This window comes from Amblyomma mixtum, chromosome 3, assembly GCF_055824585.1.
Source record: "Amblyomma mixtum isolate Tamu chromosome 3, ASM5582458v1, whole genome shotgun sequence".
NCBI lineage: Eukaryota > Metazoa > Arthropoda > Arachnida > Ixodida > Ixodidae > Amblyomma > Amblyomma mixtum.
The window spans coordinates 30,251,174-30,271,355 of NC_143014.1; the positions used below are offsets into that span (position 1 = coordinate 30,251,174).

The window sequence follows — 20,182 nt, forward strand, 5'->3', positions numbered from 1 at the left end:
GGGGTGCGGCCCTCCTTTACATGTGTTTATAGTGTATGGTGGTGAATTCACCTTTCTTGTGGGCATTCAAGGGGAAATACTTCAGGTTCAGTGTACCCATTAAGTCATTTTGTTCTTTGCCATTATAATGAGATTCAGCTGTAGCGCGAATGTTGAGCATTGTACAGGCTGCTTTTATTTGTCAAGGCGAAGTTGAAGCCTTGTGTTATGAAATATACCAGAGTGTGAATTATTGATAGCTTGAGTTTTTTACTCAAGTAATTAAGCCACTGATGTCTTATTTTGACAGGATAAGTTTGTTAAATCAGCTGCTGCGGTGGCTCAGTTATGTGCTTGGCTGCTGACCCGAAAGATGTGGGTTCGATTTCAGCTGTCGTGGTTGCATTTCATGGAGACGAAAAGCTAGAGGCCCGTGCACTGAGCGTTTTCAGTGCACGTTAATGTACCCCAGGTGGTCGAAATTATCCGCAGTCCTCCACTACAGCGTCCCTCATAGCCTTGAGCCACTTTGGGGCGTTAAGAAGTTTAAATTGTGAAATTTGTATAGTGTAGTTTTGTGAAATTTCAATTCATTTTTATGCTTGCAGTAGTAGCCCATGCTTACTAAGACATTCTATGCTGCTACTGATTTTGCAGCAGTGTTGTGGGAAAAGCATTATTTCTTTTTAAATTTTGTTTTGACAGCCGCTAGGTATGCTACCATCATGTGAAGCACATTGTCATATTTCTTGAAGCGTTGAGTCAGGTTGGAGCATTAAGTCCTAGGTTATACAGGACCTGGTCAGAAAGCAACTAGCCAGCCAAAGAGGAATGTTTGTACATAAGTGAAGCAAACATGTTCACGTGCAAATCTGGCTAGTCAGCTTCACCTTTGGGAGCATTGGCTTCTTGCAACCACTGCTGTAAACTTATCATGGTCTTTCCATTGCAGTGAGGGGTTATTACATAATCGTAATACCTGCACCTCTGAATAGATGAAATAGGTAGTTTGTTGCATGAACTTTTTATTTAGAGCATTGGTGACAAAGCATCCTCTGACAAAATTTTAATTAGTTAGGAAACACAGTAAAAAAACTGCCTTAAAATAGAAGGCTTTCTTGCTTTTTGCCTTTCAGAGGCAGTATTTGGCATAATTTTCCACCTTTTGTATGTGTGTTTGCGCTCGTGTGCTTGCATGAAAACTAAAAAAAAAGGAAAATTCTCTATACCCATAATTTGCACTACGCGATTTTGCTACAGTTTTTCGTGCTCTGGAATTCATTGCTAAAATTCTTTTTTGTAGCCCTCTCCCTCCAAATGGGCCTTTCCTTTCCTTGGTTTGACAGCAGCTATGACGAGTACCAATGGACAGCAGCTATGATGAGTACCATTGCTCAAACTTGCTGCTCTCGTTTTCTGTGCCCCCTTGCATATCTCCCCTTTTGTAAGTCTTCCACTGTCATTGCAGAGTGGAAATTATTGAGCTGATTACAAGCATGTGGTTTAAACATGTTATGTGCTGATATGTAGGTGCCAGCCAGCTTAATGATCCTTGAGTGCCTTGCCTCATTTGGAAGCTAGCAGCTGATATGAGCGAGTGAAGACACAAGTGCAAACTCTGTGCCACCTTTGATCCACTGCTTGAATTGAAATTCCCATCTCTTACGGGGTTAGGCAAGAGAGAACTTGTTTAGAGGCTGATCAAGCTTGCAGAAGTAAATTACAGACAGTGTTTACTCACATAATTTGTGTACTTTTTTTTTTTAATTAAGGCTTCTAAAATGGGGTGTGCAAATTGCGTGAAAATTTTCTGAACATGTCCTAAAGAACGCTAAAGATCATGACGCCTGAGGTATACCATATATTGCCGCCTATTCAAAATCCCCCCCCCCCCCCCCCCCCCCCCCAACATGCACCCTCGCTCCCCTCCAAAGAAGACTCCATTGTCAGTTGCCCACCCCATGTGATGTAGTTCCTCAGGGGCGGTCCGCGTGAGCAGTCCGGTTGGCTAGTGGCTAACGGAACAGCAAACTGTTCGGCAGTTTCGGATTTGGGCGCATGTGCAACTGTTCGTCCAGGAAAGCAACCACCATTGTGTGCGAGTGAGGTAAATGATGCACAATTCATGCCCTCATCACTCTTACGTTTCACAACTGCACACGGCGACATGACTGTGCTGATTTTGCCAAGCCTGCCTTGCACACACCTGCATACGTATTGCAAAGTCTGGGTAAAAGGTTGGGTGTGCGCAAATTATGGGAGTAAATACTCAACTGTTGCACCGCCATCTTCTGAAAACAAATGAGGATTTTGTGATTTCAAGTTCAATGCAGATTTTTCTGGATGTTGGTCAGTCGCAGTTTAATATTGGCATTAAATTAGGGGAGCAGGACTGCAACTTACACTCGGAACTGCTTGATTACAGCTCGCATACAGCCAGGAATTATTTTTCTTTTTGTGTAAAGGTTGTGAGCCGTACACCTCCACTTAACAAGATACCGTCTTACTTCATGGGAAAGGTTTTCATTAGCTGCCACAGCACTGTGGGACTTCATTTAAGTTTCACAACTGGGAAACAGCACGTCTTGCCTGTCACAGGACTGTTTTTGAATGCTGCTAAAGCGTACTCAACTTACAAAATTTTGATTTCAATAGACTTACCACATGTAAAAGCTGTTGCTTATTGGAGCGCTGAGCAATGTTCAGGCTATGGTGTTCTGCTGCTGAGTACATCATTTATTTTGCTGGATGTGGTGCAGATTTGCGTAATACTGCCTTAGGCCTTTTGTGCAGGGAAAATTCAGGATTTCAGTTTAATTTATCTGATGGTCTCAAATTACCGGCTCATGTCAGATAAGCATGTGAGACGTAAGTTGCCAAATCTTTAAAAATAATGCCTATGTTATCCTCAAATTGTCCTGTCTGTCTGTATCCACATTAGTGTGTCCAATCCCCCATGACGCTTTCCCAATAACTGCGAGACCTTGCATCGGCAATGAAGCACACATTGCCCCATGACAGCTTTTATGAGCAGGTTTATGGAGACTTGGTCTTATGCCGGACATCCCTCACGAAAGTGCACAGGGTTGGCCCCAGAGGTGCTAAGCTCTTAGTATTCGTGTGTTAGCCGCATACCTTCACCTTGGACAGCTCTCGTTGCAGATCGGCCACCCAGCAGCTTCAGTCAAAAGACCCTCTTGCCAACTGTTAGTCAAGCTTCCCGGCATGGCTGTACTCCACTGTGACAGCACAGCCAAAGCAGCTAGTACCGCGTCATCTGCAGTGACAGGTCGTACATGGCTCATACCTGCTATTAAAGATCGGCCAAGAAACAGATGGTCAAAATGGGGAGGTTAGAATATAGAAAGTAGCATTAAATTTTGTGAGATGAGTGTCTAGCATCTATGCTGATACAGTTGCATAATTTAACTGACATCTGGTAGTAGGTGGTAGCAGTGTCGTTTCAATTGACCTTGTCTGCGTTAATCATGAGGGAGTAGCTAAGAATCTGCAAGCCACAGGCATGTCATTGTGGCTGTAAAGCTGCACACAAAAACTCAGCTCATAATCTTGTGCTTGGCAGTAGAACACCTGGGTCATGCAGCCTTTTTCAGTCTCATTGTTGCTTGTGCGGAGCATGTACTGAAAATGTGATGGCTTCAAAGAATGTCTTGCAGTGTGTGTCAAGCGCCAATGGCTGCGGCAGTTGAACATTTGTACGCCAGGAAGGGGTTTGCGGCGGGAATTTGGTCGGCTGCGTAATTTTCTGTTGTCTTATGCGCTAGTCTCCCGCCCGCTGACTTCTGTGTCCATGGCTGCTAAACCATCGCTGCAGCGGCCCCCTTTTTTTTTTGCTTTGTGTATGGGCTTGATTTTACGGGTCTTCTCACTGACATTGTCTCTTCGTTGAGAAGTGCCTCCTTATCCCTGTTTGGTCCTTTTATTATGGGTGTATGTATACTGAAGGCTGACCTTCACGGTGTGAGAAAGCACTGACCTTCACCAGCATTTGTGAGTCGCGTGCCGCCGATTTAGCCTGTAAGATATCCACGTCCTGCATCCGCTGCTACCACTGCAGTAGGTGCGAACCGATCATCTCACAGCATTGTTATGCTGCGATTCTCACAGACAAACTCACATTCTCAACAGAAATCATGTTGGGACTAAAAAAAAAAAGGAGTCCCAGCCCTAACCCTGTCGACAGCAGAACTCTACAAGATACTGGGGGTGTACATGAGCGCGACAAAGATCTGGTTGAGTATGCTGTCTGGTTCATGTATACACTAGGGGGTCGAGCTAAGTGACCGTCGAGTCGGGCTGGGCCAGCCGGACTGCAGAGCGTGGGTGACTCGCAGCCCCCTCTGCAGTTACACGTAGTCTTCTTTCACGCTGGGGGTAAACATTTTTTGCAGGGGAGAACAGAAGCAGGCGCCGGTTTACTACTTGTGCGGTCGCACCTCGCAGGGTGTGCGCGGTAGTAGACACGCTAGTATAGAGTTCATGTAAACAGACAATCGTAGAGTTGGGTTGACCTTGCTCAGCTCGACCCCTGACTCGACCCGCAACGTCAAGGTCATGTATACGAGGCTATAGATGCCATTATCTGCAAAACTTACAAAGCTACCTTATGCCTGCCCCTTTGGCACCTCCATTGCTCTGGCTGCAGTCCTCTACAACACGGCGGTGTAACTTGTAGAAGCCACTATATCTTTGACCTTGTAGGCATCCACTACGAGTCAGTCTTTTTCCCCAATACCTCTTATAATGGACCTCTCCCTGTTTGCAAACAGTGTGACAGCAGGGGAGCACATGTGGGGTGGGCCGGAAGAAAACAGGCTTAGTTGCCAAAAGCTGCCTTTCCTGTCTACCTGCTGCACGAAGCTGTCTGATGACATGCATTTTCTGCCTGAAGTTGTGCCTTAACTATATTTATACGAGGTCTAAGTACTCTGTACTCCAGTCCACAGACCCATTAGCGATTGGCAACCGGAAAAATTACCTCAGTGGTATGGCAGATGCGCACTTCGGAGGTACTTTCGTGTACCTAGCTGAACAAGCCTGGCCCGTACAGGGCTCGGGCACTGAAATCCTGCCTGCCACTTGAAAATATAGGGCCTCCCAGTGGACAGACATGTTGGCAAGGAGGTTATTTCAGACCTCGCCACCAGGTTTCTGCTTTCTAAAGGCCTTTCACAAAAGTGACTGCCGATCCCTACGAAGTGTGTGTGCTCATGAGTGAATACAACCGCGTACAAATGAGCGCCGTGCCGATGGGCGGTTTTTCTTTCGTGTATGAGTTCGTCTCGTTTAGATTACGTTCTGCCCGACGAACACATGTTATTGCTAGAACATATATACCATCCCTGGCAGGTGTAGTACGGAACAGCGAATGCGATGCGTATAAAAAATAGGGGTGGTGGATAGCGGGGGATCAAGCGCATTTTGTACAATATCGCATAGTATCCATGCGGAGTGACGCAAGCAAAAGAGCTTTTTGACTCGGACACGACCGCACTAGAACACGGTATGTTGAGATTCCCGGTTGGATTGAGATGCACATAGCGGTGAGGGTGCTAACATGCCCTTGCGAGCAGTCCCGTGACAGAAGCTAGCTTCTTGAAGACTATTTCAAAGCGAAGAGCTTTGCTGGCTAGTCAAACTCGAGTCTGGCGTATGCTCCGTGATCAGAATTAGCCCCAGCTGCGCATGCACAGAACTGAGGGATGTCACAGGAGAGGCGCAAAAAAACAAATGAACAAAGACAAACAGTGCGCCAGGAAACTCTCATATCTCGGTGGACACCCGAGCCGCGCCGTAAGGGCCTTAAGGAAAATGAAATGAAATGAAAATTGCTTTAAGGGAAGCAAATGCCTGTCTCTCATATCTTTGTGTTCACCCGAAAGGAATGCACACCACAGTACATGTCTCTAAAGCAACCTTCTAAGACAGCACTGTATTCACTACACGCGCGGTTCCTCCTCTGCCTCGCCGCATCTTTTCGCTTCAAGATATCCAGTCTTAACCTTAGCTAAGCCACAGCAAATTTTTCTGCACTGGAATAAACTGAATGCCTAAATAAGTTCTTCCAGCGATTACATGCCATCCGTGCCCTTGAGCACGTGACCGGTCATGAATCCAGTGCGATTCATTGGAGAGGACAAGAAAGCAAGCTCGGTGCTTGCTTCTTGACGCAAAAATACACGGGCACACGAGTACTATTCCTGGATAATCTGCTCACAATAAAATGGACGACGCAGATCCTGACAGCATTGACGTCTATCACTTCGGTCTTTGCATGGCTCCAAAACCGATTTTTTGCTGCTTTTCTCTATTCGAAAGGCGGGAGAATTATATGCCGCCGGTCTTCGATCGATTAGCACATTCCACCGCGCAACTCGACGGCAGTGAGAAAAAAACAGCTGATTGTCGCCACACCAGACTAAATTCACTTTATCATGCCGCCAGCAGCAGAATGTTTCGCCAACCGCATCAAACCGCACCCTTTGCCCCTCTGTCGAAATGTCATAGTGATGGGAGAGGTCTATTCACCACCAATACCTGGACATATGCCCCCTTCCCGATAACATGCACCCTGATATCAATACTGGTAGACCGTGGAAAAGTGCTGAGACTTTACATAAACGCTACGGCAGTAATCAGGAGGTGGCCTATGTGGATGCCGCCGACTGTCTCTATCGAAACACCTTTGCGCTCGTGGTTTTGCACCATACACTCCGCCCCCCCCACACACACACACACACACACACACACACACACACTTTCTCCGTCATGACTGCCTCCCCCGAAATCGCCGAGGAGACACCCATGGCGCCAGCCATCATCTACAACCCCACCCCCAAAATCATTATCGGCGACTCCAAAACCACAATCAATAATTATCTGAAGGCTCAATCTCTGCCGTCACCCGCCTCCTACAATCTAAACGCCCAACCGGCACTATCCAGCTGACCCCCGCACACTCCCTCCCAGGGAACGAGGCAGTCCATTCATACACCCAAGGCATTACTATCCGGCCGGAGCCCAGCCCCTATCCCGATCACGGAGCGAGGTGAGGGAGGGCTGACAACCTGTCACGAAATCTCCCAAAATTAGACTTGACAGACGCCTATAGCGCCAGGTCCCTATCCCGCACGCACGAAACTTCCTGGCGTCAGCTCCAAAGGCACGCTTTCCCAAATCCTGGTTTTCTTCCATATCTACCCCACCCTCTGCTCTCCCAGCCACCCTATCCCACATGTGGGCCTGCCCCCTTCCGCTAATCACTACCGAGGAACAGTGGGAGACCGCGCTGTGCAACTCGGAGCCGGGCCTTCAGGCTCGGCTCCTCCAACGGGCTCGGTGGGTCGCCGGGACGCATATGCTCTTGGCCAACGGGCAGGGTTGACCTTCTGCGTTATAAAGGGCTCCGGCCCTCCCACTCAGCTAATAAAGTTCGTCTTTCTGTCCTCGTTTCAGTGGCACACACTGTGGGGTTTATTAAAAACGATGGACTGCCTTGCCCAAGTGAGGCGTTCCTTGAGCAAAAAAATTATGGGCCACCAAATTCTCGCACAGGTGCATGGCTGACTGCGTTCGAATCTGATTAAAGGTGGATTCACACTGGCCAGTCGCGGAGGTCGGGCGACAGATTTAAGCTGATTCGTTACGCTACCTCCCGGCTTTCCTGTACTGTTTCATGCATCAGGTGCTACGCTGCAAAAGGTACTGAAGTGGTCCGCACAGGAAAATAGAGAGGCGTGTTACTCCGCGCTTGTTCTGTGGCTGAGTGGCCTAAGGCACGGTAGAACTAATGAAATTACGTCGTGTCGTCAGCAATACTTGCATTTAATCAGACTCATGGCAAATGTGTTGTGTAGTAAGCCAGCAGACAAGGGATTTGTTTTGCTCACCAGAAAGAACGCACTAATTTTTTTAGTCGGGGATGCAGGCAAAGCAAACATTAGTGCTAACTTTGACAGCATTGCACCTGGTGTATAAAACGGAGTAGTGTGTTCTTTCAATCTTTTTTTCTCACATCTTTCAATTCTCCTCTGTCTGCACGGGGCAGCGATTATTGCTCAGCTCAAGCCAGTGGGCAGGCCAGTGTGTTTTCCTTTCATCCTTCAGTCGCAACAACAAACCGTAACGAATTCACCGCCATCGGTCGCGCGACATCGGACTCGCCAGTGTGAATCCGCCGAGAGCTATCGCAAAACTGCTAATCGCAACTTGGCATTCGAACCGTCAACCAGCACGTGCATGGAGGGGTCTGAGGGCCGATCTGAGAGTCGAAGCCGTTTGCCGCGGGAAGGAGAGCAATCCGCTCTGAATGTGCAGGCCAGGCGGGGCCTCTGCACGTGCGCAGAAGGCGTGTGGTAAACTGGTACAAGTCTGGTAGTACGTCGCTAGTGTGCTAAAAACTTGCTGAAACGAGCACGTTGCAACAGGTTCTCTTGGTGGGAGCAGCAAACACGGGACGCCGCGGCGCTCTGCAGTACCCCACTCAGTAGCGTTCGTTGAGTGCGGTAGTTCAGAGGCTGTGCGTGACAAAGCCACAGAGGAAGAAGTGGGCTCGGGCAGGGCATGTAATGCGAAGGAAAAATAACCGCTGGACCTTAAGGGTAACTGTGTGGATCCCAAGAGAAGGCAAGCGTAACAGGGGGCGGCAGAAAGTTGGGTGAGCGGATGAGATTAAGAAATTTGCGGGAATACGGTGGCCGCAACTGGCGAAGGACAGGGTTAATTGGAGAGATATGGGAGAGGCCTTTGCCCTGCAGTGGGCTTAGTCACGCTGATGATGCTTTGCAGTGTACTCTTAAGGGTAGCTGCGGCGTCTTTTTTCGTTATGTATTGCGGTGACTGCGCTGTATAAGTTTGCCCGTGGAGGTCTGCCTTCAGAACTGTTTTAGTACATCTTTTTCAGCGTTTTCTTTATTATTTTAGTGTCCCTGTTCAAAAATGTACATAATGCGGGGCAACTTAACTGGGGCTTTTAGCTAAGGTTATGCACCGGTTCATTTTGAAGCTTGCATGTTAATAAAGCTAATGCAGAGGAACGCCGGCAGATGCCGCTTAAGGGTAGTAATGTGCGTCTGCCGCTCTTTTAGCATTGATTTTGTTTTGCATAAATCGCGATGTGCTCACTGTGTTCTGTGCTGAGTGGCGACTTGAGTGTACGAAACCTGTACAATGCTGTAATAAAAATGTTTGTTTCTTAAAATTGAAGTGCGCTGAAAGAGGTTTGAAAAGATTTCCTTCTTCCATATATCCACTCAAGATGTCATATATTCTCCTTAGTGTAATGTGCTCAACAGTTCTCTTGGCGGTCATACTTTGGGCACAGTGGGCTATTTTTTTTCTTTCATGGTATTTAATCTACACGGTTATGTACAGAAAGGATATATATATATATATATATATATATATATATATATATATATATATATATATATATGAGAGAAGCCAACAGCCATAGAAACGAAGGGACACGGGATTTTTTAATTTATTTTTTGCTGTTCTTCGATTTATAATGGTTCGGATCCCACCGGCGGCATGTGGTTGTTTTTTCTTCTGCTTTTCTAATCAATTAGCTTTAAGCGATAACATTCAGTAATGTTATAAATCGAAGAACAGCAGAAAATAAACAAATAAATTAAAAAATGGCTGTTGGCAAGTGGCTGTTTCTATCACAGCCACCAGTAGGCTTTGTGCGACCCATGTTGCTCTTCCCGAGAAACCTCTCTCGCAGCTGGCACGACGCTCTTCTGAACTTGCCCTAGCGGTTGCAGGTAAGCCAAGTAAGCCTAGCTTCCTTGGCTGTCGCCTCAGAGTTAAACTGTTCAGAAGCAGTAGAGCAACTATAGATTCAGATATAGATTCTTCGTCGGTGACTTCCATGGAGAGGCTTCTCGAGGAGCGCGGCACGACCGGCTCCTCCTGGTTGCGGTGGAGAGAGCAAGCTGACGTCACGCGTCGCCATAGCAACAGAGAGGCTCACGTCACACCATCTGTTAGGCGCGGCGGCGGCTCCTCGAGGAGCAGGGGGGTCCACGGACCACGCGACGAGCGGTTAAACCTGGCTTAGTATTGCTTTCGCAATAAAATTCAGCAAAATGCGCATACAATGCTCTCCTGTATAGAGGGGTAGTCCATGCGTATTGCTGACTAGATCACCGAGTTTTACGTCTTTGAAATTGTGCACTGCATTTAACTCGGAGCGCTGATATTCGAGGTCGACATATAAGTGGAGAGAATTAAAGGTCCCGACCTTTCAACGGCTCCGGCTATGCTTGCATGTCGCACTTGCAGCCCAACAAAAAGCTCCAAAGCGACGACAAGGCAGTTATTGCAAAGAAAGGCTGTTAATTTCTAGCTATAGGCGGTAGAGCCTGAAGCCGGACGTATGGTTTGCACGGCGTTCGAGCACTCCACGTTCGAAGGAAAAAAAAAGCACGAGAGCGGACTGTGGGAGGTATCTAAAACTACATCCACTGCTTAGAAATCGTGCAGTGTAAGACAGCATGTGACTAGTATCAACAGCGGATACCGCGCCGTCATTCCCGCGACCCGTTGCTAAAGGCTGATTCACACGACGGTCCGTTCGCCCGCGGCCCGCGCACTGTGTGTTGATGCGTCAGCACATGGAGAGGCGCGCTGACCAGGCCGCGGGCCGACAGCGCGCCTCTCAATGTGCGGATGCATGAACACATAGTGCGCGGGCCGCGGGCGAACGGACCGTCGTGTGAATCGGCCTTAACCTGGCAGGGGCACGCCACACCATTCGGCTGCCGTCTATGCTGGATATTCTTCACGCGGTAGAAAAAATTGGCTGTGGCTTAGCTAACGTTACGCCTGGATATCTCGAAGCGAAAAGCTCTCGCTGCTTTTCAGCCAACTCCCAAGCTACCACTTCTGGATCGGTGTTTCTGCGCCGTCTGACTGTTGCTGCTTCTCCTTCCATGGCGAGTGTCTGCGCCTGTTCTGTGGGCAAGCGCGCATTATATACCCCCCCCCCCCCCCTCCCTTTGAAATGTGCACTGCGCACGGCTGCGGCTAATGGTCAAACGGTGGCGAGGATGGCCGCCTCTTCTATGGCCGCCGCCGCCGCTCACGCGTTCTCGCAACGCCTTGCGAAAGAACCTTCTCCTCGTGTGACGGCGGCGGCGACCGCGCTGCAGCGGCGAAGGGTAAAACGGCGGCGAGGAGGAGAAGTGGCGACGCACATGCGCAGTAGCGCGCGGCGGCAGCAAAAGGTCAGACGAGACGGAGTCAGCGCGCGGCGGCGACGACGGCTGCGGCAGCAGCGGCCACCTGCGCTCCTCGTGACGTCACTCGGTTTCGCACATGCGCAGCTGTGGTAAATCTGTAGTGTGGCTCACGCGAAGCGCGGTGTTGACGAGCCTAGTGAAGCTTTTCGCTTCAAAAATTCATCCGGCCGGCGACGGCACTTACCCGTTCACACTTGCCCAAAAATCCGGCGAGCGAAGCGGATTCGCTCGCCGCAAAAACAAGAACCTGTTCTCACTTGTTCACGCGCGGACGAGGGGGATCCGCCGCGCCGCTGCTGTTTCTTGCTTTTCCACACCGCGTCGCTGCTAGGGGCATACAAAGATATAGTCAGAAAAGACCATAAATTTACGCTGTCTACGTACCATAAGCGTATGCATGCCTACGTACGTTAAACGCAGACGCATTCTCACTTTTAGTTCAGCGTATGCTAGCACGGACGCAAAAATAAACTTTACCTATAGTGGCGCCATCTGGTTGTCAGGGCGGGAACCATTACTGTCAACAAATCGACTCTGCTGTTAAGCCTAGAAGCGGCAGAATCGTCACTCTGAATAAAAAAAATAAAGCAAGTTTATCACTTATACGTCTTCTTAGAGGCGACATGAGACGAAGCGAAAGACCTGTGCCGAATTTCTGGCCAGTGAACGCACTGAAAAAGGCAGCAACAACTAGAATTCAATCCGAAGCGACGGGTCCGGCTTCGAAGGGCGCCGCCATGTTGGTCGCCGCGCGGCGGAAATGGGTCCAGCCCGGTCGCCCTCGCCGCGCCGCTTTCCGCGTCGCTCGGCGTCAAAAGCGGCCGAATCCGCTTCGTTCGCCGGATGTTTGGGCAAGTGTGAACGGGCCTAGTCAGCTGCCGCGGGAGCGGGACGCGGCGAACAATCGCGCGCGGGAAGCCACTCCGGCAGCGCATCATCCGCGGTGCCTACAGCGGCGTCATCTCGCGCTACTCACTACGACTGGCGCGCACCGAGCTGAAGCGAGCAATGTGGAGAGGCTGCCAGTTAGATAAGGGGCGCATGCTCTAGAAAAGGTCTCGACACCAGGCAGCATTTCCTATAGATGGCGCTGACCCGCGTTTTTTAACCGGAGCCGTTGTTCATTTTATTCTGTCTGCGACTGTACATGCAGAGCCTTCGTGAAAAAGTCAGAAGAAACCCAAAAGAGGTATGGAAATAAATAAAAAGCAAACAATTTATTTATGAATACTGTCAACCCTCATTTGAAGGTCATTACAGGGAGGGAAAATGAGAAAAAAAATTGCATATATAACCATGAACCATGCTCCAAAAGCAATATTCTTGATGTTATCGATGGCATAAACTATGGTAAAAAGCCTGAAAGTATGGCAGACAATTTTAATTCATACCTTCAGTCAATTTTCTCACAACCCACTGATACAGTAATAGAGGCGCCAGGTTCTTGCAGTTTCACGCGAATGAATGACATAACCGTTACGGAGAATGGTGTTACGTTCCTGCTCAAGGCAAGATGATCAAGGCAGCCTCTGCCCCTGGCCCAGACCAAGTTTCCAATCACGTCTTAAAAAATTGTACGCCTTCGGTTTCGCCCTACTTGATACAGTTGCTCACAAAGCCTTTTGAACTGGGTGAACTACACCTTGATTGGAGGCGAGCTAATGTAGTTTCCATACACAAAACTGGAAACACAGCAAACACCAGTAACTACAGGCCTATGTCTCTAACGAGCGTAATCTGCTAAACTCTTGAACATATAATCTATGCTAACTTAATTGATCATATTCAAAGTAATAACTTTTTTTGCAGAACTTATCATGGCCTTAGAACTGGTTTTTCATGCGACACACAACTGATAGAATTTACCCACGATATTGCTGAATCTCTCAACAGTAGTAATCAAGTGGATTGCGTATATTTAGATTATTAAAAAAACCTTCGATTCTGTCTAACGTAGTCTCTTAACACAGAGGCTGTCTGCCCTTAAAATACCGAATACATTACTGACATGGATAACGGCATATCTGAATGAACGAAAGCAGTGCGTATACTGCTAGATTGGGTGAATTCATCAGAAGGACCAGTTTTATCAGGTGTCCCACAAGGCTCGATTTTAGGGCCGCTTTTATTTTTTGATCTATATCAATGATCCGCCAGCACTAGTGTCCAGTTCAATGAGATTGTATGCAGAGTATTGCTGTGTCTACCGCAGTTTCCTTTCTGAAACAGATTAGGAACTGCTGCAAAAAGACCTTGATTACATTTTTTCCTGGTGTCAGGATTCGAACATGGTCCTCAGTCTGTCGAAATGCAACACGGTCACGTTCACGAAGGAAAGGCATCCTAACACCAATAGCTACTTGGCGGTGTACGTGTGACTGCAGTTTCAGAGTACAAGTATTTGGGAGTTATGTTTGCAAGTGACCTGTCTGGGAACACCGACGTCCACTACTTATCCAAAGAAAGCCGCGCAGTCAACTTTATCCGAAGAAATTTATGGAAGCGTGCATATTAAATATATGTAAGGGTATTCTTTTCTTCAGTGGCGTAGCCAGAAATTTTGTTCGGGGGGGGGGGGGGGGGGGGGGGGGGGGTCATGTTGCAGCGCGGCCTCTTCATAGAATTTGTGGAGGAATCAAACGCAAGAATAATAACTGCACTGCGATTGACAATGCCATTGTGTATTAGTTAATGCTACGCACTGTCTAGACACGTGAAATTGTATATATTTTTTTAAAATAGAATGTATTCGTATGTCTTAAAAATCGTGGCAGACATAACTGATGTCAATGCTTCCATTTATTTGCATATTTAATAAGTAAAGAAAATCGCGCACGAAGTCTAGAACTATAATGAAACTTCAATAAAACTTCAAACTTCTTTTTGAGCTAGTTGGCCCATTTTGAATCGAAGAAAAGGAGTAGTGCTAAAGCATGCAAACGCAGACAAAGAAAGGAGAAGACAAGCGCTGACTAACAACTGAATTTTATTCAAGGAAGGCACACCTTAAACCAGGCGAGGAACAGAGGTGAAGAGGAGGATAATGAACAATAATGAAAGATAACAGCAAGCCCAAGCAAGCAACAATACATAAAGAGTCAAACATTAGTTGCTTCTAAAAAGTCGATCTCTGCTGTAAAGAGTGATAATCAGGGAGTGCAAGTGTCGCCATATCTCTTGATATAGTACGTTTCCAGGCTAACACGCGCAGTCTTGTCGGCACTCTTACCTAGAATCCTAGTCTCATCCAAACGAGCCACGCACCCTCTGCTCTTACGTGCGCTGCCAAATGTGCGTGCTTATCTTTTAATTGACTTAAAATTCGGGCGTGTTCCCCCAATCGTTCGTTGAGGCAGCGGCCGGTTTCGCCTACATAAACCTTTCTACATGTTATGGGAATGGCATAAATCACGCCTATTGAGCACTTCACAAACGGAGTGTCATGTCTTATCTGGCATCCTCTTTTTTTTGGAGCCGCAAATGCGTGGGCATAACTTTCCCAGCTTGTTGGGTGCCGAAAATACAACGGATTCACTCTTTGCAGCAGAGACCGACTTTTTAGAAGCAGCTAATGTTTGGCTTTTTATGTCTTGTTGCTTGCTTGGGTTGCTGTTATCTTTCATGATTGTTTGTTCTGCTCCTCTTCACCTCTGTTCCTCACCTTATTTAAGGTGTGCCTTCCTTGAATAAAATTCAATTTTTAGTCAGCGCTTGTGTTTTCTCCTTTCTTTGTGTTTGCATGCTTTGGCGCCGCTCCTTTTCTTCGATTCTAGGACTGTGCCAGTCCGAAACCAGCAAAGTAGTGCATGTCGCTGATATGAAGAACGTAAAGGTCATGAAATGAGCAAGTAGAGGACAAATATTTTAATGAATCATTGTCGTTCAAGAACCTTTACATTTTTGTACATATGCAACGGCCAGTGAAAAATCTCAATGGCGCTGTCCTTCGTTCCAGTGTACTGCGCAGCAGCAGCTGTCACCGGTCATGTATTGCGAGTAATTGCACCCAAATTTTTGTCGCAACAGTGAGCACATGTGTAAACGAGGAGTTCTGCAAAATATACTTTAGAAGTGCGAAGATGAAATGGAGTATTAGTTATGAGAAGATAGAATTTGATAAAGGACAAAAAAGTGTCACTGGAAACAAAGTCGCTGTATTTATACACAAAACCTCGCAACAAGATATTTAAATACATGTATATCTCCATTAAATCTACGTATCTAATCAAAGGTCACTCTATATAATGCATCAAACAAGGCAAATAAACATCTTGCACAATCACAGATAGTAAACATCACACATGGAAAGACTGACGATCCAGGCAAGAACAAAACTATGATAGCAGAAGTCGCGATATGTACTTGGGCCATGCTGCGGTCGGTGACAGTTCGAAAAATTTCGGGGGGGGGGGGGGGGGGCTGAAGAAGCCCCCCCCCCCCCCCCGCGGTGGCCGCGTTTCGATGGAGGCGAAACGCAAAAAGGCGCCCGTGTGCTGTGCGATGTCAGTGCATATTAAAGATCCCCAGGTGGTCGCAATTATTCTGGAGGCCTCCACTGCGTCACTACTTTCCTCCTTTCTTCTCTCAATCCCTCCTTTATCCCTCACCTAACGGCGCGGTTCAGGTGTCCACCGATACTGCGATGACATACTGCGCCATTTCCTTTCCTGAAAAACTAATTTTCAATTTCAATTTTCCAGTAAGCTGTGCAGGTTGATCACGGACGCATGGGCCGAGGTTCCTGAACAGCTCGTCGAGAATCGTCTCCAACAAAGAAATATCGGGGAAGAGGACCACCCAGCAACTCCTTCCTCGCATCCGGTGAAACTGGCAGTCAAGAGGATGCGTTTTTGAGTGCCTATATGAAAGACTGACGACTCTTCTGGAATTCAGTGTCTGTTGTTACGACCCAACTTGAGACCCGCGATGATAACGGTGGCGGATTCAACAGCGGAAATTTCGAAAGGTCGTTTGACCCCCAAGATGACCCCACCAAAAAGAATGACTAGCTGGGAAGTGGTCGATGGAGCTCTTCCCACGCTCAGCTCGGTGCCAACGACCTTCCCTTCTAGAAGCGACCGACGATACGACAAGGGAAGAAAGGATTCGCCTCGTCTGAGGAGACCCGGAACGATTCCTAGGAAGCCAGCGCAGCTGCGGCCGCGGCGCCATCATGCCACACCTGTGTTCGAAAGACACGTGCTGTTCGCGGTAGTGTTGCATCGCAGTGCGAAAGAGCTGCAGACTTACGTTTCTTCCTCGCCAGTTCCCACGGGTGGACTCTGCAACAGGTGTCTTTGTTTGCTGTGTTGTGTAGTGCCGATCTTTGTGTCGCGATGAATTGCCGCCTGGTGAAAGGGCGGAGCCTTGGGCTATTTAACCAGCACCCTAAGGGAGAACGAACGCTCTGGGCCTTGGGTAACAGGCTCATCCAGTCGCTCGACGCTTTGAACTCTTAATTTTTGTTTCTTTGCTTTTCTGCCTTTCTTTATGTAAATAAGTTTCTTAAAAAAAGTGCCATTAAACCTGCTTGTTTTCATATCCCCAACCTTCGAAGCTTCAGACTTTCCTTAGCCCGACGACACAACACGCTTACCAAATGGAGCCCGGGTTCGAGCTTTCCTGGGCGCCACAACACTGTGAAGAAAGCGTTTTTCTGTGTGAAAAACATTCTCGTTTTCACTGTTTAGAATTCCTGCCTCCTATTATCTGGCGCTCGCGCGCACACGCGTTCTGTCGGTGTGTTCGGGCAAATATTTTGGGATAATTTAATGGTACACTAGGGACTTTTTGAAGGCGACGTATGGTGGCAGTGTTCAAAGTGAAAAAAGAGGCGAATGTGGATTATTAAGCTAGTTTATTTTAGCCTTTGAACTATGCGAGGCGCTTCATGGTAATGTTTTTAGATCTTAAACAATTCGAGGAGTTCGAGCCGTTGTCCTCGTGAAGCCGAAACTGGCGGCGCAGAATGCCATCCCCGCAACCAGTCGGCAGGCTGTTTTGTGTGCCTGACTCGTTCAAGTCCGCAGGTCCCGGGTCTCAAGGACTCGATGAAGGAGTAGCAAGACCTGGAGGGTGGCATAATTTGGAATAAGCATCCGACAGCATGCCATTCGGCTGTTTTTATAGGGTTTTGGTCTTCCGTTCCCAAGTGGGGAATGAAGCCCCATTAAGAACGGTCCATTCGTTGACGTAACCGCGGGGCCCTCTCGCAGCTCTTGCGGTGGCGAGGGCAGCTCTTCCGGCGGCGATGACGATTCTGTCCTAGCGGCGTTCGTCCTAGCGGCGTCTACGTAGCGGCGTCAGAGATCCTGTACAAGGTTATTGCAAGCCTCGCTGTAGCCGGAGTCGACCAGGGTGAGCCTGAAAAACCACTTCCAAAAAGGCCACCGCCTTCGGTCTTCAGTGCACCGTGGGAACAGTATGCATGTGTCCACCGCCGTCGTTAGTCAGTGCAGGGAAGAGGGAATTTCGATTTCCCAAAAAGGTCGCAGTCGTACCTGCCGCGGTAGCTCAATGGTTAGCGGGCTCGGCTACTGAGCCGGCCGCGGCGGCTGCGTTTCGATGGAGGCGAAACGCAAAAGGCGCCCGTATGCTGTGCGATGTCAGTGCACGTTAAAGATCCCCAGGTGGTCGAAATTATTCTGGAGCCCTCCACTATGGCACCACTTTCTTCATTTCTTCCCTCACTCCCTCCTTTCCCTTACGACGCGGTTCAGGTGTCCGCCGAGATGTGACAGGTACTGCTCCACTTCCTTTCCTCAAAAAGCATTTTTTTTCTTCATTTTTTTTTGTCGGAACCGGCTGACTCATTCCCCTTTGCCGCCGTCGTTCTGTACAGGTGGAAACTAGGGGACATCAGCGGCGAGATTAGACTAAGTGGTCACGAACTTGTGTCCGCTGCCGCCGAAGCTGCTGGTCGGCGCAAGCAAAGGGACGTAAGCAAAGGGACGACACCGCCGCTGCTGCCAGCAGTCGGCACCATTGTTGACTCAACTGCTGGGGGACACAGGAGTCGCCGTGAGGAATACCTGTGGTAGTCAGCGAGGTTCGCTACCTCAGCAGCTCGTCCTCGGGCCCGGATAATCTCGAATGGCCAGCGTTCATGACCTCTGGACAGGAAGAGAGCGGTATACGTTCACGTTGATATCCTGGCTTGCAAAAGATCAACTCCAAAGACCATAATCCCAGACCACCAACAAAGGAAAGCGTAAGTTGGGCGTTTCACACTACAAAACACTGCTCCACGCTCAAGTTCTCGGAATTCACACAAGATTCATCAGGCTTCCCTCTAAATCAAACAAATCAATTTCCTGAATGTTTGCCCAAATTTTTGGGTCAGAGCGAGCGTTCATGTCTCTTATGGAGTCGCCAAAGGCAGATTTTGTGCCGTAAAAAAATGGGGTGTGTTTCCCAGAGATTACAGAATCAAAATAGAAATTTCCTTCAGCAATAAAGCACACGCCCCCCTAGTACCATCACTATCTCACACACAGCCTGCTTGAAATTTTGACCCAGCGCGCTCAGATAGTCCTTTGATCAATCGCCGAAGAAGCCTTATCTGTTAAAAATCGAGTTGGCTCGAGCGCAGCAGCCCTTGGCTAGCAGGCTTGCTCATCAAGCGCCGCGCTAAAGCAAGCAAGTCCGCCCTCAATCTCTCTGTTCCGGAAGGCAACAATCGGTGTACAGATCGTGTACCAAAGTGCCAATTCGCACCGCATGCCCTTTCCAGGAAAGAGCTGTTCTGGCGGCTTTCAAACACCCACTTTGCCTCCGCAAGTCATGAGCTCATCGAAGTCTGACACGTCCGATATCTGCTGAAGATAAAAAAGAAGCCTGTGCGAAAATTCTGACAAAATAAACAAGGATTGCGATGAACGGTTCCACGTAATAGAAGTTATTTCGTTCACGCGACTCATCGCTACACTTCTGTGAGTGCCCCTGTCCATTGGTAGCATGACAAATGGACACCTGCCATTTCTACCTTAATGACACTTCAACCTTTGCTGAAGAACTTCGAAGACAGTCATACCCAGTCGATTTAATTTTTTTTTGCTCAAAACAAAGTAGCCTTTGTTTGTGCGATTCCAAGAAATAAATTAAAAACAGCTGCACATGGGTAATGAGAGACGCTGCAGTGAAAGGCTCTGGATTACTTGCACTGACATCGTACAGCACACGGGCGTCTTAGCATTTCGCCCCCACTGAAATGAGGTCTGGATTCGATCTCGGATTCAGTAGCCGAACACCGTAGCCACTGAGCCACTGCAGGGCGCCGCTGCCCACGTGTTAATGTGCGATTCTAGGGTAGTGTAACCGTGCCGACAACCTAACTCGCCCGTATGATCGTTTTCTTATTAGCCGTGTTTTAGTCAGTTACAGTAGTTTAGATGACAGCCAAGGCACCGGCCTTCACCAAACGGTCATACGCTTGAGAAGTTTTGTGAAACTTACTCTTGAACCTCACCTTTGCGACATTCCAGATGGCGCAATATTAGGCGCCGAGCAAGTCGGTGGCTTTTCGCATTAATGCCAGCCGATCGTCCCTTTGGGCCGCCGCTAGCTAGCACTCCAGGAGCATGGGGAGAGGTGAGGAAAATGCTACTGGACAGCGACGTGTCAGGAGAAGGAGCAGTGTTCCATATTAGCGTACAGGGAGGGGCAATGGGGTGTCTGAACGGAGGCGGTACAGGAAGAGGCGCGCAGGGGTCATGAGGGTGTTTGCCTGGACGTGTAATTTTGGTGCACCTCTCATACGATTCTCACTGGTTGCAGGAAGAATCTTTTGAGTCGATTTTACATTTTCGCAGTATTTGTGTTATTTGTGTTGCTTGCTGGGCAGTATTGAAATATCTTCTTTCCGCAGCTAGGCCGCTGCTGTCTTCCTCTACTGGTGCATGTGGCGAAAAGCCAAGGAGCCGTTTCGCCTCATGTTT

At 48.3% G+C, this 20,182-nt stretch overlaps 1 protein-coding gene across 3 annotated transcripts in view; it reads left to right on the forward strand.

Annotated features, from left to right (window-relative positions):
- Positions 1 to 16,794, forward strand: part of LOC149349543 (SOSS complex subunit B1) — a 57,450-nt gene extending 40,656 nt beyond the window's left edge. For 2 of the 3 annotated variants that reach the window (XM_089578520.1, XM_089578521.1), the window contains one exon: positions 15,947 to 16,794. In XM_089578520.1, the coding sequence (XP_089434646.1) occupies positions 15,947 to 16,100 (154 nt within the window). In that variant the 3' untranslated portion in view covers positions 16,101 to 16,794. Of the gene's footprint in view, positions 1 to 1,282; positions 6,739 to 15,946 lie in introns of those variants that run through there. The other variant, XM_089578522.1, reaches the window with a different exon arrangement.
- The last annotated feature ends 3,388 nt before the right edge of the window (positions 16,795 to 20,182 follow it).